At 35.9% G+C, this 25,508-nt stretch overlaps 2 protein-coding genes and 1 long non-coding RNA gene across 5 annotated transcripts in view; 2 read left to right on the forward strand and 1 right to left on the reverse strand.

Moving 5' to 3' along the window:
* Positions 1-25,508, reverse strand: part of LOC136815305 (uncharacterized) — a 35,515-nt gene that overhangs the window by 106 nt on the left and 9,901 nt on the right. The gene's annotated exons all lie outside the window — the stretch shown is intronic.
* LOC136815304 (tubulin alpha-1 chain-like) lies at positions 2-12,022 on the forward strand. 3 transcript variants are annotated; one of them, XM_067071744.1, is made up of 4 exons: positions 2-135; positions 9,064-9,277; positions 10,040-11,047; positions 11,535-12,022. In XM_067071744.1, the coding sequence occupies exons 1-4, from the start codon at positions 133-135 to the stop codon at positions 11,651-11,653; spliced, it is 1,344 nt and encodes a 447-aa protein (XP_066927845.1). In that variant the 5' UTR covers positions 2-132; the 3' UTR covers positions 11,654-12,022. The 3 variants fall into 3 exon arrangements, with proteins under 3 accessions (XP_066927845.1, XP_066927847.1, XP_066927848.1); XM_067071746.1 differs by lacking the exon at positions 2-135 and adding an exon at positions 6,856-6,985; XM_067071747.1 differs by lacking the exon at positions 2-135 and adding an exon at positions 8,252-8,338.
* LOC136815294 (pickpocket protein 28-like) lies at positions 21,840-23,988 on the forward strand. Its single transcript, XM_067071735.1, has 2 exons — positions 21,840-22,131; positions 22,421-23,988. Exons 1-2 carry the CDS (start codon positions 22,047-22,049, stop codon positions 23,809-23,811), a joined length of 1,476 nt encoding a protein of 491 aa, XP_066927836.1. The 5' UTR covers positions 21,840-22,046; the 3' UTR covers positions 23,812-23,988.

Below are 25,508 nucleotides of genomic sequence, written 5' to 3' on the forward strand. Positions count from 1 at the left end.
AAAATCATATGAAAGTTAAATATCAAATACAGTTTATAAAGCTTCCTCACTGCTTACTTACTTAACCTTTCATTGAGAGAGCAATAACTTTGAAACTCACGACTCGTGTTTGAAAAAGGAATTCAATACAAAATGGTGAGGATATTTCTTGCATTTTTAGGATATTTCATCAAGGACCTTTAGGGAACTAATTTTTGCGGGAACTTATTACTAATTACTATTTTTCGCGGGAACTTATTTTCGCGTTTTTAGGTGTCTACCGCGAAAACTATTTCTGCGAAATGTAATTTTTTCTATAAATTCTCAAAAACTTCTAGGAAAATGAAATAATTTCGACAAAAAGTGGGTGTCAACCGCGAAAATTTCATTCCGCGAAATTTAGTTCCCTTAAGGTACACGCTTTTTATAAGAATATACTTCATAAGAATATAAATGATGAGATTGGCCGAAGAATCAAGAATATGCTAAGAACAACACAATCTTTTTATCTTTAAATTTGGAAATGGAACCTAGGAAAGCCATTTTTAACAGTAAGTCGCAATACTTCCACAAAATGCCGTTTTATGCTTAAGGTGTGGACCATTCTTATAAAAAAGCGCGTGTGAATAGTTAAAAAGTGTTCCTAAAGTCAAGAGGTCAATAGACAATAGCAAAACTGAGATGAGCTGGAGTTTTTACAAGATACTTCACTGATTGGTCATTAAAGTGATAGAGATGACGCGTTCTTTGGAAAAAATAACAAATTTGTTTTATTACTGGTTAACGACCAATCAAATCGAATAAGAGCTTGTAAAAACTCCAGCTTGTCCCGCAAAAACTGAGTGATTGTTCTAAGGACTGACTAGGACTGACTAGGGTTCAACAGAACCGAAAAGGACATTTGAGTCACCGTGTTTGTTCATAAATTACGTCACCAGAGACGCTTACCTCGTTTTCAAAATATTAGTATGGTAATTGATTCCCGGAAGAGTTCATAAGAAATTGACTCTATTCATAAAAGTACACTTAAAAGCTCAAGGGATTTAATCACCATGGTAATAGTTTCAAAAATATGTACTCTCGGGTACCTAATAAAGGGGTATGGGTTGGAATAAAAATGTCCTGCATGGAAAAATTTTGAAAAGGAGGCTAATACAGCAGAGTTAGGGCAAAAAGAGGGAACTTTTTAAAAAGACTTTCCCAAAAACTAAATAGCAGGGGGGCGCTTAATAAATACCAGAAAGTAGTTGTTGCACTCAAAATAATGAAAAGGTCCTATTATTTCCAACTTTCCTGTAAAGATATATAGCGAATCCACTTTTGAAGGACTTGGAGTGTGAAGCTAATCTGCACTGACTTCTTAACGTGCTACTATGCTGGTGACCTTTTTCAACCCTTGATAGGTCGATAGATTCTATCTTGACCTGTTGTTATTGTTGTGTATGATATCTTTTTAAATTTTTAATTGTGACATCTCTTACACTCTTTTTTTAAAAAGAAAATTTTTACAAGAACAATGATTACTTACTTTACTTTTGGTTACTTTTGGTTGTCTTCGAGCTTCATGCTCTGGCAAGAAACTTTCTGCTTCACACCACAATGCTGCATCCATCAAACCTGAATAAGGAAGGATGTCAGCAGCTAAACAGTTTTCATGTCAAGAATGGAGTTAGAGTCGGCTCTCCTGCACCCTGTGTAACCATGAATCTGTGGCTCGTCTGGGATCGAACTGAGGTGTCTGTCTAGAGAGTTTTTGAACTTTTCGACTGTAACATTCTTCATATCTCTAATACTCTTGGGCATTGAATTGAATAATTTAGCACCTTGCACAACAAGCGTGCTATCATGTAGTTTTGAACTATGGGTGCGAACACACATCCTTCCCAATCTTGGGAGTTCCTTGAATTGAAATTTATTGTTGATGTTTGGAACCAGAACCAGATTTTCAGCTATTTTCCATGTATACAGGATCCGATATCTCTCCCTTCTTCTTTGAAGTGAGTAAAGTTTTAGCTTTTTCAGAAAATCCCAATAGTTTTTTGGAGTGCCAGTTATTCTTTTGAGAAATGATTTTTGGATTTCTTCTAATCTTTGGGTAGAACTGACAGCACTTGGACTCCATAGGACTGAGCAATATTCAATGACTGGAATAACCATGATGTTTGTAAAGAGTAATCATTAGTTGGGGTAATCGCGAAGAGAAAGTCCGCAGAATCCAGGAAATCAAGTTTTTTGCTTTCTCAATGACTGAATTTATTTGATGTGTAAAGACAGCATCATCTGACATTAGTACTCCCAGGTCCTTCACAAATTTCTTCCTTTCGATATTTTCTCCTGAAGGGGATTTGTAGTGAGTTTGGTTTTTTATTTCTTCATCTGGACCATAGCGTAGAAGTTCAAACTTTGTGTCATTTAGTTTCATGTTGTTTTTCTTCAGTCCAGTCATAGACTTTTCTAGTTCTTTTTGAAGAATTTCAACATCCTTTGTGTTTTTGATTGATTTGGTGGCACGTGTATCATCAGCAAATGATTTCAATATACAGTACAGTACTTTTTCATCAATGTCACCAATCAATATTAGAAATAAGAGGTCCCAATACACTGCCTTGAGGGACTCCTGAAATTACTTTCTGGGCTTTGGACTTGACACCATTTACTATTACTGTTTGATATCTTTCAGTAAGGAATGATTCAATCCATCTGTGGATTGGTCCGGATATACCCAATTGCTTTAATTTCCCAAGTACAACTGCATGATCGACTTTGTCGAAAGCCTTTGAGAAATCAAGGTAAACAACATCTGCATTCAAACCCTCATCTAATACAGTATGTCAAGAATGAGGTCGTGTTGCTCGAGAAGCTGACTAAGGCAGGATCTCCCACTTCTGAAACCATGTTGGTTTGGATTGAAAAAGTCATTGTTGTTCATGTGATTTACAATATGATTTCTCAATATTTTCTCGAAAATTTTTATCACATGCGAGGTGAGTGCAACAGGTCTGTAGTTGGCAGCCAGAGATCTGCTTCCTCCTTTGTGAATTGGTGTTATGGTGCATTTTTTCAGTTCAGTTGGGACAAGACCTATTTCTAGGCTTTTCTTCCAGAGTAAACACAGTGGAACGGATAACTCATCTTTGCATTTTTTGAGAAACATAGCTGGAAATCCATCAGGTCCTGCAGAAGATGATGGAGACAGCTCATTTATTGCTTTAACGATGGAGTCTTCTGTTATGTTAATTTCATCAATCTTGACGTTTGTTTTGTCTTGGTTAGGTTGTGGTTGTGGTTGCTTTGGTTTACTGAACACTTTAGCATATTGGTCGGCTAAGAGATCAGCCATTTTCTTTGCTTCTTTGTGTAAGTTCTTCATTGCAATTCAATAGGGGTCCGATATTAGACGACCGAATTTTCGATTTCTTTTTTTGCATAGGTAAAGAAAAATATTTGAATTCTTTTTAATTGAGTCAATCACTTTGCTTTCCACGTGACGCTTTGACTCATTAAAAGATTTTTGAAGTTTTTTCTCAATTTGTAAAAGTTCATCTTTTATCTTGTCTTTCTTGGATTTGGAGTGGGTGTGTAAAAGTTTTTTTTTGTAATTTTTCTTCTTCTTTTTTTTGTAAGAGAGTGACGGTATCTCTCAGCTTTTGATTTCGTTTTTGATGTGGTCCTTGGCCTTCACGGGAACTCTGCTTTCGCATATTCTGTAGCATATGTTGTTGAAGGTTTCCAAAATAACATCTGGGTCTTCAGTATCGAACTCACTTGGCCAGTTGACATATTTGAGATCATCTTTTAATAGTTTCCCAATCAATGTCATCAGCAAAATAATTCAGTGTGTTGAATTTTGTGCGTGGCTCTTGTTGATCGTCGTCCAGAAAAGGAGTTTTTTGAACTTTCAGAGTTGTTGATACTAGTACAATTTCGTGATGTGATGTGCTTTGCAATACAGGTACTGTTGTGTAGCTGTGTATTATTTGTTCGTTTGTTAGTGAAAACAAGGTTCTAATGTATTTTCCGTCCTTGTGTGTTGGCAAATCGATATATTGTGACATGAAGAATTCGTTGCAAAACTGATTCAAAGAGTTTAGAATAAGACGGTCGTTGATAGAACATCCTGATTTTTGGAAGGCCCTCAGGCCAAGTTGCTTTTGGAAGGTTGAAATCACCTCCAAAAATGATATTTGGTACGGTTTCTAACTTGAAAGTGCATTTTTTACAACCATTGATAGGAATGATAAAATCATTTGCGGTTTGAAGGATTACCATTTGCTTTGTCGTCAGGTTGTCGGTAGACTACCAGGATAGCCAGATTTTCGATGCTTGAGTATAGGCAAAGAAGTTGTACACTGGGCGAGGAGTGAGAATAGATTTTTTTCGCATGAAGCTGCAATATCATCCCTGACATAAAAACAAACTCCACCAGTAAATCTGCCTCTAGATTTCTTCTTTCTTGTTGAATCACATCGGAAGGGAGTGAAACCTTCTACTTTAAGTTCTGCGTCTTTATGGTTATATAACCAAGTTTCTGACAATCCAACAAAAAGTTGGTTTTCATTACAAACATTATCTTTAATAAAGGGAACTTTGCTGGGTACTGTTTGTGGACAAAGCCCTTGTATGTTAAAAAATGCAAAGCTATTCACTACTGGAATGTTTGCATTGGGTTGAATGGTAGTTGAGGGAGGGATTTGGAATGGTGGTCTGAGCGGTAGTCCTTGTGGGGGTATCAGATGAGTCTGTTGTGGAGGTATTTGGTGAGTCTGTTGTGGAGGTATTTGGTGAGTCTGTTGTTGAGGTAATTGATGAGTCTGTTGTAGGTTTTGTACTTGAAATTGAATGTCTTGGATTTTCTGTCCCAGTGTTTCCAGAATTTCTTCCTTCCGTCAACAGACGAATCATATCTAAAAAATGACCAGGCTCTTGTTTTTGTTATGTTTGATTGTTTGTTATTGTGCGCTACACTACTTTTTCCACAGTTGGAGGTTGTCTTTTTGTTTTCCTTTTACATGAGCAAAACGACAGGATTCTGAAAAGTATTCTCCTTTTCCGAAGGGAATCTAAACACATTTTTGGATGAAAGTCCTTGCATTTAGTTCCAAGGTTACATCCTCTTGGTTGCCTTGTTCCATGTTGTGTGAACTTGCGACACATTTTAGGGTGAGTGTAGTTGCATTCCTTTCCTTTTAGGCCATGCTTGCATGTTCCACTTTTGTAAAATTTGCAGATTTGGGATTTCTTTTCATTATCTTTGATTTCGCCTCTTCTTGTTTTGTTGGTTTCGTCGTCTTCACTTTGTTTACCAGAGAAATTATAATCAGATGACTGGTCAATGTCGACAACATCAACATCAGTTGTTGAATCGGTTGTGACTGTAAGGGTTGTATCCTGAGCTTCAGTATTTATTGGATGATGGTTGTTCTGAGTTTGGGATGTACTTTTTGTACGTTTTTTACGCTTACTATTCCCTTCTTCATCACTTGGAATGGTAGTAACTTTACAGGGATCGCAAATGTAAAACATTCCTGGTAGATTTAGAGGGTTGACCAAGGTTTTTGAAGACATCCGCATCTACAGGTTGGTTGAAATCATTTGTAGCAATTGATGCAAGATTTAACCAACAAGGTTTGTGGACCCCTTGGCCACAAATGGCACATTCGAGAATCGGACAGTCATGAAGGCTGATACGATACCTTCTTTTGCAAACTGAACAATTGTCTGGAAGAAGGTTTTGGATTTTACAGGTTATCAGGTGTGATAACGCCTTCTTTGTTTTATCCTCGAAATGCTGTATTTTTAAAAATTCTGCAGTCTCTTTCAGCAATTCAACCTTCTCTTTGTATATGTCCTTTTCAATCTGTGCTACACTTTTGCCAAATTGATACTTTCGCACACAAGATTTCACTGCTTTAGATGAAGTATTCAGACATAATTCAGCAATTAAGTCTTCTATTTCTGACTGATTTTCTTCAACTTGAGATAGCTTTTCTGTTTCGCTAACACTTTCAGGGGTGTTCTCCGTCATGGTGCGAGTGCAGGAGAACCAAAACAGTAAAGTAAATGATGCCTAGAATTACTGCATTTCAAATAATAATAAGAGACAAAGTAGCAAAATCCGGGTTAAAAAAGCTCAAAATATCTCAAATTGACATAAAAGAAGAGCAGGATAACGACAATTCGAGGCTTAAAGTGCAAAATATATAAGAACTGTCGAGCCTCAAAAAAGCCTACAATAATGACCTCTCTAACTTTTTGCCTAAAGTCGTTGTTATAAGAATGGGGGGGGGACACTGACCTTAACGGCTGACGGGTACGTGCCACTGGAGTGTGAAAAATGGACCCTGCCAGATATGAATATTTGGTAAATTGTCAGAAAGGAAAGTTGAATTTTTTTCCCATTTTCACCATGAAAGGCCACGAAAAGTGGCTAAAAAGACTTTCCACCCTGAAAAACGTCAAAAATTACCAAAAGCTGTACCTGTCAGATACAAATCTCAAGAATTAGTAAATTTAGGACCTTATCAGATATTTTAAGAGCCTAAAAAAGGGACCCTGACAGTGGCACGTCCCAGTACCCAACTTTGTCTAAGTGCACCACCCAGGCATTCGGACAAAACGATATGCTTGGAGCTCATAATTTGAAGGTTTTAAGAATTTTTGGAAGTTGTGGCTGTTTGGTTTCTTATAGAAGCGAAAATTGAGTTTTTGTTACGTTGAGCACGATGTAATTACAATCTGGAAGCAATAACTTTCTTCAATTATCGAAAATGACACATTAATTAACAATACTAAATTTATTGCTCTTTTCAACCAATCAGACTGTAGAGAATAAATAGTTTCCTAATGAGGCCATACCTACTTTTTGAAGATATGAGTGAATTTGTTTTTAACAACACAAGGAAGAAAGCTAGGCGTTGATTAAGACCTTCATTAGACTTTGCTTCGAAAGATCTTTTCAAAATCGTCTACTTTTTGTTCATTCATTTTCTTCTTCAACAAAACTATGGTAAGTAATCATCATCTACACTTGAACACCCCCTTCTCACAGACCTGGTAGGTGTTCACAGCCGATGGGGATAAAATAACGGACTGAAAATCGGTGGGGATTGATATTCCCATGGAATATGGGAATTGGGTGGGGATTTGAATTCCATTGTTTTCAAGTGAGAAAATTCAATGAAGATAGAAGAAATAGCACAACATTTTGCGGTGAGGATTTGTTGTTTGATTATTTCCAACAGGGAAAAAACAAGAGTACGATTTTACACTGGAACAATTTTTTGGCCAATCTTTTCAGTTGGAGGGATTACCACAAGTTCTGTGAGAAGGGGTATACTTGACTCCCTCTTACCAAGTTCGATCTTCAAAATAAAGAACTAAGAAACTTTCAAAATTATAGAAACGTTAGATAATCTGGAAAGGCTTATGATGACGTCATCACAAAACTTTCAACCTCCATAACTTTTAATAGGAAGATTTTCAAGGCATGTTTTATACCTCAATTTTCATCAGCATTTCATGCTCTTTCCGCTGAAACTATCAGATTTTGAATATTTTCAAAAAAATAAAATTTTGCCCAGCTACCTGATGACGTCATCTGGCAGGTGGCCAGGTAGGAAAATTTGGTGTTACTGTTTAAAATTAAGTTTCATACCCTCTAAGGACCATCTGTGCCAAATTATCACCATCTGAAGTATTTTTGTGCTAACAGACCTCACTAATTTGAAATTTTTTTTAGTAATAGAAAAATTATTCGATTTACAGAGACTTTAAGGCTGTCCAAAGTTTACCGTTTTTCAACTCTAAGGGGATGGCTTTTGAGGGCTATTTAAAAACTTAAGAATTAGGTGTGTTTTAGGTACATATCATTTTTCGTTCTTTTTTATCCTCGCTGAATTACAATACTTTTCGCCTAAAAAGAACGGAGAATAACAATCTTGTCAAAGGAGTAAAAAGTCCTTTTTGCTTTTCATTATAAGATTCACTAAAAAAGATCCTAGATGACCCCTTCCTAGGTAAATCTTTAAAATTACATGAAATGGATCTCGATGTAAGTCAGGTTAATAATAGGCAAGGATTAAGACCTCCTTTCCAACTGGGTTCTGTAATTTTATACAAAGAATAGCAAACAAAGTAAAATTAGAATTAGAGTACCATGATTTTTTACACTCAGTTTCTTAGCGAGGTCCTGCTGGTAACCATAGAGTGATTAAAAAATCTTTTTTTCATATGCGTCACTACCGATTAAATATAGTCGAAATTAAAAAAAATTTATTTTGCTGTCCTTACTGCGATTTTTTTGCTCTTGCTTTGCAGAAGAAACAACGTTGAAAATAAGATCTTGGAGGTTGAAAAGATGGTAAACTTATTTCTTTAAAATTGTTTGATCCAACTTCCAAAAGAAAACCCAGAAAGAACGGGTACGGGGAATATATATAATCTCCAATATGGCAATTTACGAGATATACTGTAGACCTTAAAATTCTGACGAAGTATTACTTTGACAAGACTTATCGTGAGGCATTGAGAGATTTTAGAAGTATATTTAAAAGAAAAAAAAAAGACTTTAGCTAGACATTACATTACGTGTCAATATGGCAAACGCAAATTAATTTGCGGATATTTTAGTGAATAGCATTTCATAATTACAAAAACAATTTCGTTTCTCTCTCAATCGGATGCAATTCAGTTGTAAAGAGTAATTTACGTCTGTACAACCCATTTCTTTCAAAGACATTTGAATTGTGTAAGACGAAAAACAAAACCCAGAATAAACGCAATAGCTTGTAGAACCAATGCAAAAAGACCTAGAGGTCATCAAAAATGGGGATCATTCCTTTCCCTCAGTATCTTAATCAACGTGGTTTTGCGACTGGAGCTATTCATCCCTTATGCTAAAATCATTATAAAGTGATTGAAGCCCGATTGAAGGGGCTACAGAGGAATCTTCAATCTTTCTCAACTCAAGCTAGCAAAAGTTCAGCATTAAGATTTTAAATTTTGTGTGAAAATGCTACATAAAGTTTTAAAGTTAATGAATAGTTCAATTGGATTTAATCGTTTGATTCCGTTCCCAATTTTTAGAGAGAGTGTATTTCAATCCACGTTGGACAAGCTGGTTGTCAAATCGGTAACTCATGCTGGGAATTGTATTGTTTGGAACATGGAATCTCCCCCGATGGAACAGCTACCAATGAAATCACTGGAGATGAATCGTTCAGTACTTTCTTTAGCGAAACGGGTGCTGGAAGACATGTTCCAAGAGCTGTTTTCGTTGATTTGGAACCATCGGTTATTGGTAAGATTCTTTGCAGCAAACATCAAAACCTCGTCTATCTAAATTAGCCTATCTCAAATGATTCACTCATCTGTTACATGCTTTTTTATTCGAATTCAATTGATTTGAGGAAATTCATGAACTTTCTTCTATTGCTGTTGATTTTGTAAAACTCAATTCGTAAAAGAGTGTTCAAACATTAAAAGTTGAGTACTATGGTGACGTAGAAAAATATCATGTACTGAAAACACGAATCCTATAAAATGTCAAGGTGAACTTTGAGCTGACATAGTTTGGTGTCTGAAATTGACTGGAATTGACTTTTAGAGATACATCCTTTCAATTCAACTAACACTTTATTCAAAGTTGTTTGATACTTTAGATGCGGATCAGAATGCAACATGCAAAATAGTTCTTCTGTTCAAACACAAGCAGAAAGACTTTTTATTGAAGGACCTCAGATTTTCAGAAATCTAGAGGAAGAACATAGGTGGTTTTAGACCCTGTAGAACTTATCAGATATTTGTAATTGTAATTCATTGTTTTTTTAACGAGCGTTACGCTCCTTCGCATGTTCCCGACGTACTCGCTCTTGAATATTGTATCATTGTTTGATTATATATTGTAGTTGAACACCATTTAAGAGTGCTCGATAACTGTGTAGAGCCATTCATAAATTTATTTCAAGATTTCACTGTTAAAAAAGTACATTACTTCGAGTTTCATGCTTACGGCAAATCATCAGACGTACAAATAAAAACACTTTCCTATATTTATTTACAGATGAAATTCGATGCAGTACCTACAAATCCCTCTTCCATCCTGACCAAATGATCGCTGGTAAAGAAGACGCCGCTAACAATTACGCCAGAGGTCATTACACCGTCGGTAAAGAGTACATCGACCGAACTTTGGATCATATCCGTAAATTGGCGGATCAGTGCACTGGTCTCCAAGGATTCTTGTTGTTCCATTCCTTTGGTGGAGGTACCGGATCTGGTTTCTCGTCTCTCCTCTTGGAAAGATTATCCATTGATTTTGGTAAAAAAGCCAAATTGGAATTTGCTGTTTATCCAGCACCACAAGTCTCCACAGCTGTTGTTGAACCATACAACTCTGTCTTGACCACACATACCACTTTGGAGCACTCCGATTGCACTTTCATGGTGGATAATGAAGCTATCTATGATATCTGTCGCAAGAATCTGGACGTCGAGCGTCCATCATATCACAATCTGAACCGAATGATCAGTCAAGTTGTTTCCTCAGTCACTGCATCTCTTAGATTTGACGGCTCCTTGAATGTCGATTTGAATGAATTCCAAACCAACTTGGTTCCATACCCTAGAATCCATTTCCCGATGGCCACTTATGCTCCTTTAGTTTCTGCTGAGAAAGCATACCACGAAAATCATTCAGTTCAAGAAATCACAAATGCTTGTTTTGAGCCTCAAAATCAACTAGTCAAATGTGATCCAAGACACGGCAAATACATGTCTTGTTGTCTTCTCTACCGTGGAGATGTGGTCCCAAAAGATGTCAATGCTTCCATCTCTGCCTTGAAAACTAAACGCACTATTCAATTCGTCGATTGGTGTCCAACCGGATTCAAAATCGGAATCAATTACCAGCCACCAACTATTGTTCCTGGAGCAGACATGGCTAAAGTTTCCAGAGCTGTTTGCATGTTGTCTAACACAACTGCCATTGCTGAAGCATGGGCTCGTCTTGATCATAAATTCGATTTAATGTACGCAAAACGTGCTTTTGTGCACTGGTATGTCGGAGAAGGTAAGTTGCAGTATTTTCAAAAATAACTGATGAGGTTTATCAGTAGGCGAAGGAATCTTACTAAAACCTACCAACCTAATAGTGATTTCAGCAAACCCAAGGTCCTCTTTGTATATGGATAGCTAGCTGTCTACTCAAAATTACGACCGTAGCAGAATGCTATACCTTTATACTAAGGTCACGTGGTCTTACTTATTGTTGTTGTTGTTGTTGTTGTTGTTGTTGTTGGTCTCATTAGGATTTAGCTTGACTCATTTTCCATAAACATACCGAGTTTATCGTTTTACATCTGAAATTTGAGTTTTACGTCATTTGAGGTCAATCAATACCTTGATTGGTAGTGTGAAGGTTTCGATCACAGACTTGCACCGCAATGGACTGTGTTCGAATTCCAAGCAATGCCAGCACTGCCAGACAGGGTGTTAGGGAAATATGGTGATAGACTCTCTACCTTCACTCATACACAATTTCTATATTTCATTTCTAGGTATGGAAGAAGGTGAGTTTTCGGAGGCTCGTGAAGATTTAGCTGCTCTTGAGAAAGATTACGAAGAGGTTGGTATGGATTCAGCAGATTGTGAAGACGAAGAAGATGAAGATTATTGAGGCTAGAAATTTGTAGAAAAGAACTATTAGAAATTAATAAAATGGAAGAGCATTCGACGATATTTGTTTATCAAAATTGACCAAATTTTAAATACAGAGTAATCTAATTGGATGAGTGGTTTTTATTCCAGGTATTTTGGAATCATTGATTAAATTATTGGAGGCGTTTAAAATTATCTTTTGGTAAATTTTTCTGTCGTGTGCATTGTTAACTATTTTTGAATATTTAAACATATTAGCTTTCTTTATTTTTGAAATCTAATGACATTTTAGCAAGTTATACTTTTTATCTAAAAAGCTATTTTTTCTTTGTCTAGTGTCTTCGTTAAAATCGTTCGCTCCGAAGAAATAAATTAAACAAGAAACTAATCTCAGCAAGTCCAAAATTCACTCAAAACAGGTGTAATAGAAGCTACGACAAGTTGAAAATTAAATTTCTCCTAGTTTAAAAACCTCCCGAGGGGAACCAAAACTAGACACGTTAATGTGTAAAATTAACAAATTTTCTTATTTTTCCTACTTTTTAGTCCCACTAGAGGGGTGCGAGGGTCGAAAGTCAGGCGGCACATAGCCGCAACCCTAGTAAACTCCCTCCCCAGGGCACACCTTCGTAACTGTTTTATCCAGTACCTTATCATCATTCTTATATTATCGATGAAAGTTCCCCCAAATTTTCAACTGTTTCTTATGTGTTAACTGGCCGAAATACGAAGAAAAGGCTTGAAATGGTCCAACAAAAACTATATAAAATTGAAATTCGAAGAAAAAATCTTTTCCTAGTGAATTCTAAATAAAATTTAATAAAAAAAATTCACATTGCACAGTCTTCTTATTTCCTTGCAAAGATATTTCCGCGCCGAAATTCGCATTAAAAGCTTATTAATATTTTTGAGCAGAAACCACATCTCTTTATACCCCTCGAATTTTCATAAAAAAATAATACCCGAGTAAAAAGAGATATTCAAAACTCAGCTAAAAGAGGGCAGAAGAGATTGGAAAAAGTTTTGGTAAGAAGCTCCTTTTAATATCTCTACCAGTGAGGTTAAATTCACGGTAAGCAAATCACAATTATAAATTACGTTTCGGCAGCTTCCACTTACTTTCTAGATACAGAGGTCTGTGTAGCCTTATAGTAGGGGGAATTTTGTTCGATTTTTTGGAATCGCTCGATTGTTTTGTTAGAAGCAATTGTTATACATTTTTGGAAAGCTAAGGGGTAGGGGAATCAAAATTACGATGATGATACCCTTGAAAACCGTGTTTTTCAGCCAGAAACAGCTATTTTGTCCAGTTTTTGCGCTTTTTGAAGCTCAATATCTCGAGTTAGGTACTGAAATCACCTATACTTGCAATATATCTCTAATCCTAATTTTTTGAGAGCTTTCCAAAAATATACAACAGGTCTCCGTTTTCTCGAGCTAAAATTTTCATTAATTTTCAATTCTATGATTTTTGCCTGAGACCGTCATATTTGTCCGAAAATCACACCAAAGTGTCCGAAAAAAAATTGGAAACATCGTAATTTCGATTCCCTTACCCCTTAGCTTTCCAAAAATGTATAACAAGTGCTTTGACCAAAACAATCGAGCGATTTTACAAAATGCTCTCTACTACATGTTTTTTTTTATATAAGCATTGCACTTATAAGCATATGTAGGCTCAGATATGGGGAAAAATTAAGCATATGGCAAGCATTACTTGAGCCTACGAAAAATGTTTTTTTCCTGATTTTGGCTTTTTTTGGCTGGAATTTTACGGATTTTCATTATTTCCCTAAATTTATGCTTTAGATTTAAGCATCGCCTCAAGCATTTTTCAGCCTTATTAAGCTTTCGACCTAAGCATCTCTGAGCCTGTTTTCGGATTTTTGTATGCTTATAAAAAAAACATGTATTATACAAAATACATTATTAAAGTTTCAACGAAAAGTTAGCTTTAGAATTTGAACGCTTCCAGCCCGCGCTGATTTTCCAATCTCTTTTTTAAATTTCCTAATTTAAACATTAGGGAGATAATCGAAACAGAAACTCACAAGGCAAGATTATCTCCGCAACATTTTAGATCTGGTATACATCCTTTACACTAAAAACCAATTGTTCCAAATTTACGGAAGCGACGGATAGAAATGTATGAGAAAGTGCCGCCTGATGGATCGAAATGATGTTTCGGTACCGTAGAAAACGCATATCAATTTTTCCTTGGCGCTCCCCTGGTATATAGAAGGTATATAGTCATTCGGTGTGTTGGAAAATAAAGTATCAATCCACATTGCCATATTTCTCTTCTGATACAGTAGGCGACGTGTGTAATAAGATGGAAGAGACTAAAGAACCCATCATAACGGAGAATTCAAGGCGAAGAAAAATTAATTAATTTTTATGTTATCATTAATGATGATAAGAGGCATGGCATGGGAAAGCAGTTTTGAGAAAAAAACTCTTTTGTCTTTAATGATCTCAAAAGGGTCAAAAAGGTTTAATCAAAAAGGGGCGATGTTTGAATCTTTGGCTCGGAGATACCGTTATTCCAAAAAATCTTGTACCACGTATGTTATACGAACACACCCCTGTGTCAACGGACCCGGAGGGCCCATTATTTACTGGAAATTTTTGCAAATTACCCTACAGTTTCAGCACCGCTGGAAAATTGAAAAAATGAACTCCAAAACCATCCCCACTGGAGTTTCTGACCTAGGAACAATAGAATTTCTATACCCATTGGGATTTCAAAAGAAATTTTCATCGGCTCCACTGTGGGAAGAAGTTCCACCGGGTCTGTGAGACAGGGGTGTAAGCACATATCATCTAAGAATATAGAAAGAAAGAAAAATGGCGTGTTTCTCCTGGTTCCAGGATCTTTTTCTTATATTAGTTTGAACGGCAGAAATCGGGATAAGTTTGAGTCAAAGTATTTCAAATTAATGTTAAACTATTTTGTTTTTCATGAAAAATATTATTTTCGAGTATGGGTGAAAATGATGCAAATGAATAAATTCTATTTTTCTAAATATCATTATGAAGTGACTTTTCGTTTCAACCTTCAAAAATATACGAAAATTGAAACGAAATAGTAAAAAGAAATGCAATAAGTTGGAACTTAAAATTTAAAACGAGGGTGTCAAAAAAATTTTTATATGCCTGACGAAGAATAGGAGAAAAGAAATAGAGGGAGAAAATAAGAAAACTAACAAATAATTAAAAATTGTGAATAGGGAGAAAAACAAAAAATATATATTTGAAAGATATAAAAATGTATAAGATTATTTAGAGAAAAAAGTAATAAAGTTTTTGTCTCGAAGGAACTAGCAGTCGGAAATTTCAAATAAGGAAATATCAAATTTTCTATTTAAGTTCCAAGATCTTATTTAACTTGAATTTTTTGCAAGATTTTATATTTTTGATTTATTTCAGGGATTACTTTTTAAATAGGAAGTCAACTTTAACCAAAACGTAAATTCAATTCGTAATAAAAAAGGTGGCTTAAAGGCTAGACTGGTTAGACTCACACCGTGGGCAGCAAAACTATTGTGAAAACATTGGCTTTTGTCTCGCTCGTCCATCTATTTTGAAAATAAAACTTATGAACTTAAACCATTAAATGTCTTGATCCGTAGCGTGGTGGGTGGAGTTGGTCGAGTGGAACGAAAATTTGGGCTAACCGGGGGGGGGGAGGCAAGTTTGTAGTTTGGTGAAGGTTGTTTGCATATATTTCCTCTTTTTGACGAAAACTGCTAATTTATAGTGTAGAAAACAAAGGTGCGCTGAAATTACGCCTCTTAGCGGCCTCAAAAAATTGGCTGATGGGGGAAGGGGGTCTTGCTCCCCTGTCCCCTGCAACCTCGCTACTGCTTGAGTTAAATATTTAGTGTTGGAAATGTTTAGCTTTTATCCTTAAGTTTCCTGCAATTTTGAGCCCGGTCCATCGTCACTATATTTTTCGTAAAAAAAAGTCGCTCTGGAACGTGCCTCAAATGACAGTCAAGTTTGATGAGAAATTAATTCTCTTTAGATTGTCATAAGAATGTTAAAATTCGCATGTGGTAATCTCTTGCACCAAACATTTCAATTGAAAGATTAATATTGAATATGACGGCTTTTCGGAAAGAACACTTTAGTAGTCATTCAACTTCATATATAGCCTGAGTTATGAGAGAATTGCCAGATTTGTTGTCCAAGGACATACATATTGTATAAAGGTGGTTTAATATTACAGATTGTGCATTTAAGATTGTATTAGATTGATTTGTGGTCAAATGAAAAAATATAAAATACCGTGACATTATGGTGGGTTCACAGTGAAAAACTGAAATCTTTTCGAAAGATTTCAGACTTTCACCGTTAAATAATAATATTGAGATGTTGTTGCTTTTCAGTGTGAGTCACTCAACTGCGTTATTCTCATGTTGGCACTACCTTAAGTAGATAAATTTTAGCGTGGATTTAATTTGGCGATTGGCCAAAATAAAATTTTTAATTTAATTTTAATTAATTTGGCGATAGATCAATTTCGTAAAATTTGGCGGAGATTTAATTTGGCGAATTGGAAATTTTGTCACACTGAAATGGGTAAAAATTACTCAAAAATATACTAAAAAGATGTGATTTCTCACATAATTCTCTTTTTGTTAAATTTAGCAGGGATTTAATTTGGCGAATTGTCAAATTTGGAAATTTTGGCGAGGATTTAATTCGGCGAATTTTGGCAAAATTCGCCAAATTCGCCAAATTGAATCCCCACCAAAATTTATCCACTTAAGGTGGTATGTAGCGGACTGATAATGTTGTAAATTATATCATCCGAAAATTCACGGTGATTACTTTTTTTTTTTTTTCTGCAGGATATAACACACTACCGATCATTTTCTTTTTCAGGGATACAATAACAAAATAAAACTTAAGAATAATTCACACACAAAATATGGCTTTGTGGCCAATAGTCACATTGACATTTAGTTTAACTAACGTTCTTTTACATACTGTGGGAATATACTTGCTATGGTGTCTCAGAAGCCAAAGTTTATTGAAAATACAATACTTTTTTCTCATGTCTCTCAGTGGTAGCGAGTTAGTAATGAACTTTCTAGGCGTAGCTCGTATGTTTCTTGAAATGGCTGGCAAAAACAATACTCCTGCTCGAATGGTGGCTGATAATATTTACATATTCGAGTTCACTGGAACAGCTTTTATTTTCCATTTATCCATGATTTTTATAACACTGGATCGATTGTTAGAGCTTGTTTTAAATATTCGCTACCCTGTGTATTGGGATGAAGATAAAACAAAAACACTATTAATTGGAACCTGGATTTTAGGAACGTGTATCTCAATCAGTATATGCTGTATTTCAGGCATCCAACAATTTGACTGGGCTACTTATTTCTTCAAATACTTTTTCCCATCAATTGAGATCGTTTTTGTAGCGCTAGCCTTTGTAACGTATACGTTAATTTTTCGTAAATTTAAAACGACGAGACAATCGCCGTGTAATTACAACCCGGAAGACGCAGACAGCCGTAAACGCACGATGAGTAACGGAAGCAATAAAAAGAAACAAGAAAGCAGCTTCCGTATCTTTATTCGGTCTAAATTCTTTATTCCGGTCCTGCTTATACTAACTTTTTTTATATTCGTGGTGGGTGCCGATTTGGTGTATTTGATTCTAATAGTTATCAATGGCTATACCGATGATTATATCAGCTATATTTTGACTATTTCGTACGCTATATCCAATCTAATTGATGCATGGATTTATATATTTTTACAGCGTGACGTTAGAAGACTGTTCATGAAAAAGGTTTATTGGAAAGCTTTCCACCCTTCAAGACATGGGACAGGAGGAAGAAATGGGAGAATGACAACTATTCATAATAACTGATTGTCAGATACAGTTGAAACCAGTTAATTGCATTATGGTTAATCATTAGACAACGAATCGTTCATACCTGGCTTGCAGCTGGTCTGTGGCCAAAAAAAGATAGATATTTTTGAGACAATCAGAAAATCTACAATTTTTTATTTATTTCATGGTATTTAAACCAAAAGAGCGTATTTTTTTTCATTCAGAATTTATACAAATATCTAATAAATAAAATTGATGCCAAAAAACATGGTTCGAAGTGGATCGAGGAATGTCTTCCAATGCAAATTACTTTCATTTGAAGGCGACTGACAGCGTAATACATAGGAGAATGTAATTTTAGTTTGTGCCTCTTTTTGATGGTTGATATTATTGGAGTTTTAGATTTTTCTAAAAAAGATTGTTTTGAATGTATTGCAATACAATTACCTCGAGGAATTCCGAGTGTGATTAATTACGTGCGTCCCGTGCCCTCGTGCCCTCGTGGGTCGTGCCTTCGTGCCTCGTGCGTCCCGTGCCCTCGTGCCTTCGTGCCCTCGTGGGTAGTTCGTGGGTCCTCAAAAAAGTTACGTGGGTCCTGAAAAAAGTTACGTGGGTCCTGAAAAAAGTTACGTGGGTCCTGAAAAAAATTACGTGGGTCCTGAAAAAAATTACGTGGGTCCTGTAAAAAATTACGTGGGTCCTGAAAAAAATTACGTGGTTCCTGAAAAAAATTACGTGGGTCCTAAAAAAAATTATGTGGGTCCTGAAAAAAATTACGTGGGTCCTAAAAAAAAATTACGTGGGTCCTGAAGATTTGATTTTGTGGGTCCGGAAAATGATTTCGTGGGTCCAGAAAATGATTTCGTGGGTTCAGTAGTCACGTGTGTCCTTGTAATTGTGCGGAATCTTTTTTGGAGAATTTGTTGGGATAAATTTGAGAGTTTAATCGGATATTGTTCTCCTTAAAGCTATACTTTGAGACAACATACGATCTCGCCAAAATGAAAACACCATTTTCGAATACAAATTTCCAAAAATAATTGACATTGAATATTAAAAATTTTTATACTAGGGAAACATGGCACTATCAGACTGTCTTTGTGCAAAATTTCAAGTTGTATTTCAGTGTGATGCTTGAGATATGAGAGGATTTCTAATGCCAAACTTCAATTAAAATATTAAAAAATCCCTACCTATTTCAAAAAGTTCTTATAATTAACACTATATCCATCACTTATAATAAAAACCTGAATAGTTCGGTTAAATAACCCGAAAATAAATTTTTCTGCATCTGTTGACATAACAGATAAATTTAAGGGCTCTGACCATAGCGAGCCTAATCGTTTGTGTTTACAAGATTTTGTAAAAAGTTTTCGACAAATTTATACAAATTTATACAAACCCCCTTCGTGGCATCGAACCATCGACTTTTTGCACCTCAACTTAACCAAATTTTCTATAATAATTCTGGGATGCCAAGTATATGTTTTTCGGACCCACGAACTGTACCCACGAGATTTTCTTTCGGACCCACGAACTACCCACGAGATTTTTTTTGGACCCACGAACTACCCACGTAATTTTTTTTGGGACCCACGAACTACCCACGTAATTTTTTTCGGGACCCACGAACTACCCACGTAATTTTTTTTTGGACCCACGTAATTTTTTCTAGGACCCACGTATTTTTTTTTTGGACCCACGTAATTTTTTTCGGGACCCACGAGGGCACGAAGGCACGAGCGCACGGGACGCACGAGGCACGAAGGCACGACCCACGAGGGCACGAGGGCACGGGACGCACGTAATTAATCACACTCAGGAATTCCTAAGTAAGAGATTTCTATTACAATACACTCGAAACAATCCCACAATGCATCGCTTTTTTAGAAAAATAAAAAACTCCGATAAGGTCTATTCTTCAAAGTTGGTTGTTGTCTGACAGAGCAGTCAAGTATACACAAAGCTGAAGGTAGAAGCGATCGGGAAGGGCATTAGTAAATCGTCATCAACATAGAATGGGGTCACATATTTTAATAAAACTTGAGCCTGCTTGTTTAATAAAAGAAAATTTCGTATGCCTTTTTACAGGGTAACATTTTAAAACCAAAGATTTCATGTCAAAACCACTGAAGAGGTAACGCTCCCTTAATATTTAAACGTACAAATTTCTATCCCCTAAAAATTCTTTTTCTTTGAAAACGGCGCCAAGATGATAAAGTCGAGTTTATTTTTTGATAGAGTTGCTAAAGTTTCAAATTTAAAACTAATATTTATAAATGAGTCTACTTTTATTGAAACGTTTTCACTGTTGCTAAGAGACGTAGATGCTTCTTGTAAGTCAGTTCACCCTTTCAGCCACTGGGCTGATAACATGAGTTCTCTGTAGCCAGCAAGTTCGCTAGACGGGGATATAACTTTTATATATTTAAGCGGTGAGAATCGAGAAATTTTAACACACCATACCCATGCAAGTTCAGGCCTTTCTTGTTAAATTTCAGTCTATTTTTTCATAAACTCTATCCAAATTGACTCGAAAGGGGTCCAAAACAGCATTCCCTACCCCAAAAAATGAAACCTATAGCCAGAATAATCTTCAATCCCTTCGTTAATGAATATAAAGAACTTCGTAGGGAATTTCCCCTTTGGTCCACTATTTCTCTCAGTTTGAAGCGTAAATGATTTAGTGGTTCAGACGTTCAGAGATGCTGGCCGAAATGCTGATGAGTCCTAATAAGGACGAAATGCATATACCTGCTCTGCCAACCAAATATAGTTAGACAGAGATTCTTATTTCTTCACATACAAACATATTATGGTGAATCTTGAGTCATAATTCTATGTCTTTATTTAAGTCATATCTCATCGACACTTTTGAAAGGATGGAAAATGACTTTTAAGCCCTTGTTACACGAAATACTTTAAACTGAAATCATTTGCCGTGCTTTTAAAATGCTGGGGTGAAGTAATCTCCGAAAGCAGCAGGCGAGGCGACCTTTTTTCCGATGTATTCTGAGAGTATGTTTCAGCTAGAAATTTTGATCTGTTCTGATAAGATCTTCGAAAATTAATCAGCTAAAAATAATGATGTGTTCTGACAGAATCAAGGTCATCAAACGTGTTATTATTGTCTAGGTAACCCTAGAAAACTTCAGAACACATCTTTTAAGGAGACATCATTTGTATAAGAAAATTGAAGGTCATAATATGTGGTCTCCTAGAAGATAAGAACGCATATTTCTAAAAAATCTCTCCGCCGGCTGCTTCTGAATCCCTCACAACGAAAGATATAATGTTACATCATCGTCTGGATCTCACAAATTTCGCAATTCAAAAATTTCACATTTCATAGGAAGCAATAAAATACTTTTTCATAAAAATATGTTAAAATATCGGTTTTTTGTTGAACAGAAATAACGGTGCAGATTTTTTTAATCAGAAGCCATGTTAATCTTATAAGTCTTCTGTAATTTGAGATTGTGTTAATTTTGCACGACAGAGAGGTTGTAAATCTAACACCAAAGTGTGACTTTTTCTCAAGAAAATAAAGGATGTAAAATAATATTCCAAATAGTACCTGGTTAGCAACTGCCCCACTCCAAGAGGCCGTTTCTGGGGGCACCGAAAGACAAGGATCGGAAAAAGGCGCCTCTGATTACTAATTTGCTTTTTCTAAACCTTAGAATTAGCAGTTTTCAATAAAAAAGATACCCCCAAAATTTTCGTGCTCGTTTCGCTTTGTAAATGATGCATTACAAAGATAGCTTACATTTCAAATGAGCCGCCAAAATTCGCCAACTTTTGAAAATTGCCTCCCCAGCTTTGATCGACCCACGACCCACGCTAATGTTCTTGATTTCCAGTACAAATACAGAAGGACCAGTTTTCCTCTTAATTTTCAACGCAGCCTTTAATTTAATTCGGCCGTATTAAATTAGAGGATTGATGATTGGTCTTGTCCTCGCAGATGTAGTAAACTAAATTATTTCTATGCCTAGATCGGAAACGCAAGAAGTTTTAAGCCTCAGACTTCAAAAGTTAAAAGGTATCTTTTAGACCCTGTTTGTTGCAATAAGAACTGGAAAATATAAATTTTACCATCAAATTGAGATACAAAAATCGTTAAAAATTGAACTACTTTTAACCAAACTATTTCAAAAAGATCTTCCTTTCAAAATTAGAATGGATAATCAAATTATTTTCATGTTTTCCTTTTGTTTAGAGCCTGGAAACTTACGAATTCGAAGTTTCAAAAGTTCGGATAAATTTGATTAATTAGAATTCTATGTATAGAAGAAATAAATTTCGAAGATGGAAATGTTTCCTATTCAAGAAAGAAGACCAGCAAGCTTCACAAAAGGAGGAGACATATTAGCAGGGGGTTGCAACACACCAAAATCAAACCTTTGCTTTGAATATCCAAACTGAAGGAGCTTGTAGAATACAGATTCACGTTACTACAACATCTAGCTGGTAAAACCTATGAACAGAACTACAGCTTGTTTCAATGATCTGAATCCCGCTATTTCACCGTCAGTAATCTAAAAAAGAAAATATGAGCACAAGGAAAAGCACAAGAAAAAGCACCAAAAAACAAAACACGGGAAATGAAGAGAATGATGAAGTCGACGATGTGATTGGTGAGTGAAGTTTCAACTTAATATCATTATAAACACTTAGATTTTAAATTTTCTGACACGAGCTAGTTTTGTAGGACAATACATAATCCTACATAACTGAAAGCAAAAAAAACTGTCTGTAAACAGTTAAAATGTTATCACAGATTGGGAAAGCCGACACATTTTATCGAGGTGTTGTTGCCTGAGTTTGCTTGAAGAATTTCGGTAATCACCCTTTATTAGCCAATGTCCGTGAATTAAAAAAAACACTGAGATTGTTATTCATTTTATATTCCTTACTTTTTCCCAGAGAAAAAACTATGGATTCACGAGAAATCGAAAGAATATTCGTCCTCGTTATCCATCCACGGTTTATCAAGAACCATCCACACAGATTCTCATCTTGAACGTATCTTCTGGGTGATATCCTTGATGTTGGCTGTTGGTATCGCCTTCTTAATGGTGCAAAGCCTATTAATCAAGTTCTGGAATCAAGACGTGTATATTAATACTGAAAGTAGAGTTACCAGTAAAAATTATTTTCCGTCGGTCACTTTCTGTTTGGAGGAGATAACGGTTAAAGATACTTATTGCGAGTATCCAGCCAATGATGATCTACATGGAGCACTTTCGGGCCGTCCTGAAGGATGCACTACGGGCCGTTGGTGGAGGCTTCAAAAGTTGAGGATTCCCAATAATGTGTTTGAGCTGAACGCACAAGGCATGATAAGTATTGTTACGTTACCTCTTCAGACTTTCTTTGTGAATTGTCCATGGAAAGGTGTATGTCTCAATAAAGATATGGTGCAAAAGAATTTCAAGCCGTTGGTTGAAAATGAATTATGCTTAACATGGAATCCAGATGGCGAATTTTACAACCTGAAGAATCGCCTTGAATTGAATGTGAAGATTAATCATAACGATTACCGAGGGAAAGGGAAAGGATTTGTAGCTTATGTACACCACCACACTGAATCACCGATCTCATCCGAACGGAAAATTCCTCTCTCAGATACGTTGAATACTGAAATCTCCTTTAAGAAGATCGTTAAGGTCAGAATGAAACGAGGCAATCCGCAATCATGCGAAGATAACTATTATAATAACAGTAAAAATATATTCCCTGGTCGATACACTGTTGAAGCGTGCCTTGATTCTTACACTTGTATTCAATCATTGATGCTGTGTGGAGATTCAATGGACTTTTGTAAAGATTATCTACCGACGCAGCTCCTTGAGAAATATTGGATGAATACAACATACGAAGAGGTCTATAACTGCATGAGGAAAAGCTACAATGAAGGCTTATTTTATGCTGACGGTGCAGTTTGTTTGCCGCCTTGTCAAGAGACGCAATATCAGGTCTCATCGACAGTTAGTGCACCAGGAACAAGTCTGGTGACTTTGATGTATCCTGAACGAAATATTTACGAATACCAAGAAGAAAAGGAGGTTTACACATGGGAGGATTTCATTGCAGGCATTGGTGGTATGGTTGGGTTGTTCTGTGGTTTCTCTATTCTCTCTATTGCTGAACTGTTCGTATATATTGGTTTGAAATGTGTTTTCAAATGCAGGGGTACTGCAAACCAAGGGACTGATGGTAATGTTGAGGTTGGTGATACTATCAAAGGAAGACAATCAGCTATGAAAAATGAACTTGGAAGTAATAAGGGACATACAAATCCTGTTTTCAGTTAATTGAACTGTAATTCAAAACCTACGTACACTTAATGTACTCACACGAAAGCACTAGTCGCCGTACATAAGTGAATACACCGGGAGATTTTTCTAAATAATTATGACTATCAAAGCACCCATATACGCGCGTTCTTCCTTAAATCTTTTAAAAATCTTTATTATTGAATAAATTTTTTCCCCAAGAAGTTAAACGACTGATCTTTGATTAACAAAAATAGTGATACATCCTAACTAAACTGACGAACAATAACAAAAGCTTCGTTTAGATGAAAAACTTGTCCCCAAAAATCAAAATTCTCAAAAAATGAAAAAAAAACACCGTTGGATATTCACCCAATGAATTAGTGGGCCAAACTTCAGCCGAAACCCAATAATTTTTGAAGTCTCCAGCCTACTCCAAAGTTTTAGCCTCGTTTTGGAAAAACTCGTGACCACGCGCTTAAAAATGAGATTAGCTCAACTGAAGTTGAGAACAGAGCGATTTTAGAGGGCTACGTCATATAAATACAATATGGGAGACAATAGCCCCCGGTGGGGGGGGGGGGGGATTTGGACAAAAAGAGGTACGGGGAAGCACCGCTGGTATGAGTACCTGTTTTCACCTCCATGAGTTCAAATTTTGGAATTTCAGCCCCATTCACGGTCACTTTTTTCAAAAAATCGAGTCTCATGTAGGGTCTATTTTTCGAACTTCAGCGGCACACCCCGTCGGTCGGCCAGGATAGTACCCCTCCCCCGGGACAATAGCATCATATCAAATATCTTGCTGACAAAGAGAAAGTCCTACTTGGGTTGTTGATAATGTTTCTCAGATTATTTATTACCTCATATCGTAAAAGCTTGAAATAACTATGAACTATGAGTGAAAAATAATAAAATATTCAATTTAATGAAATAGTCCATCCATCGGGAATATGTGAAAGACTTTTTCAATTAACAGAAGCGCACAAACGACGTAAAATGTTTAATATTACTTATAAAGATAGCTTATCATGTTGTTTTCGATATCGATAACCTTTATAGTCTCTTTGAATTATAGTAACATCCCTGTATCAGTGGCCAATCAATAACTAAGTTTGCTCAACCCGGTCAAAAATTCTAGAAATCCATACGATCGCAAATTTTCGATTTCAATGCGTCTGCATGACCCTTTTTCTGTCAAGTTCTTAATACTTCTTACAGCACCTGACCCCGAGAATGTAGGTTTCTCATTTTTTAGCATTGTAGCCCTAACGATAGTTCAACTTCATAAAAATTTGTTTCAGAGCATACTGTTACATCTTACTGATTATTTCTGGACAGAAAATTTTAACTTGAATTAATTTTTTCCAACGAAAATCTGAATGGAAGTTGATTGGATATTACCCAAACTGAGACATTTTTTAAATAAATCCTCTCTAAATCGAAATATTTTGGAAATAAGTTATGATGATAGGGTATTTTCTTATACCTAATGAACTAAGGAAATGGGGAAAATAGTCCATTTCAATATTTACTGTTCTGAGTTAGATATTTTGACGAAAATGTTTGACCTAACTTTTGGGGTTAGTTGACCTACAATTTGGGGGCCTTTATAACCCGACATAAAAAGTCTGTCAAATTATATAAAAGTTGTTTGTTGTACTTTTATAACATGAAAGTACTACCTGAGAGATGATTAATGTTGAAATTTTGAGCTTTTACGACGTGTCCCAAGA

Source organism: Clytia hemisphaerica, unplaced genomic scaffold (assembly GCF_902728285.1).
Source record: "Clytia hemisphaerica strain Z4C2 unplaced genomic scaffold, Clytia hemisphaerica genome assembly, whole genome shotgun sequence".
Classification (NCBI taxonomy): Eukaryota; Metazoa; Cnidaria; class Hydrozoa; order Leptothecata; family Clytiidae; genus Clytia; species Clytia hemisphaerica.

Excerpts from the sequence above, each read along its gene's own strand:
- LOC136815304 (XM_067071744.1), top strand. Across the intron at positions 9,278-10,039 it reads TTTGGAACCATCGGTTATTG|ATGAAATTCGATGCAGTACC; the intron begins GTAAGATTCTTT and ends ATTTATTTACAG. Across the intron at positions 11,048-11,534 it reads GCACTGGTATGTCGGAGAAG|GTATGGAAGAAGGTGAGTTT; the intron begins GTAAGTTGCAGT and ends TTTCATTTCTAG.
- LOC136815294 (XM_067071735.1), top strand. The coding sequence starts at position 22,047 with ATGAGCACAAGGAAAAGCACAAGAAAAAGCACCAAAAAACAAAACACG. Across the intron at positions 22,132-22,420 it reads TGAAGTCGACGATGTGATTG|AGAAAAAACTATGGATTCAC; the intron begins GTGAGTGAAGTT and ends ACTTTTTCCCAG.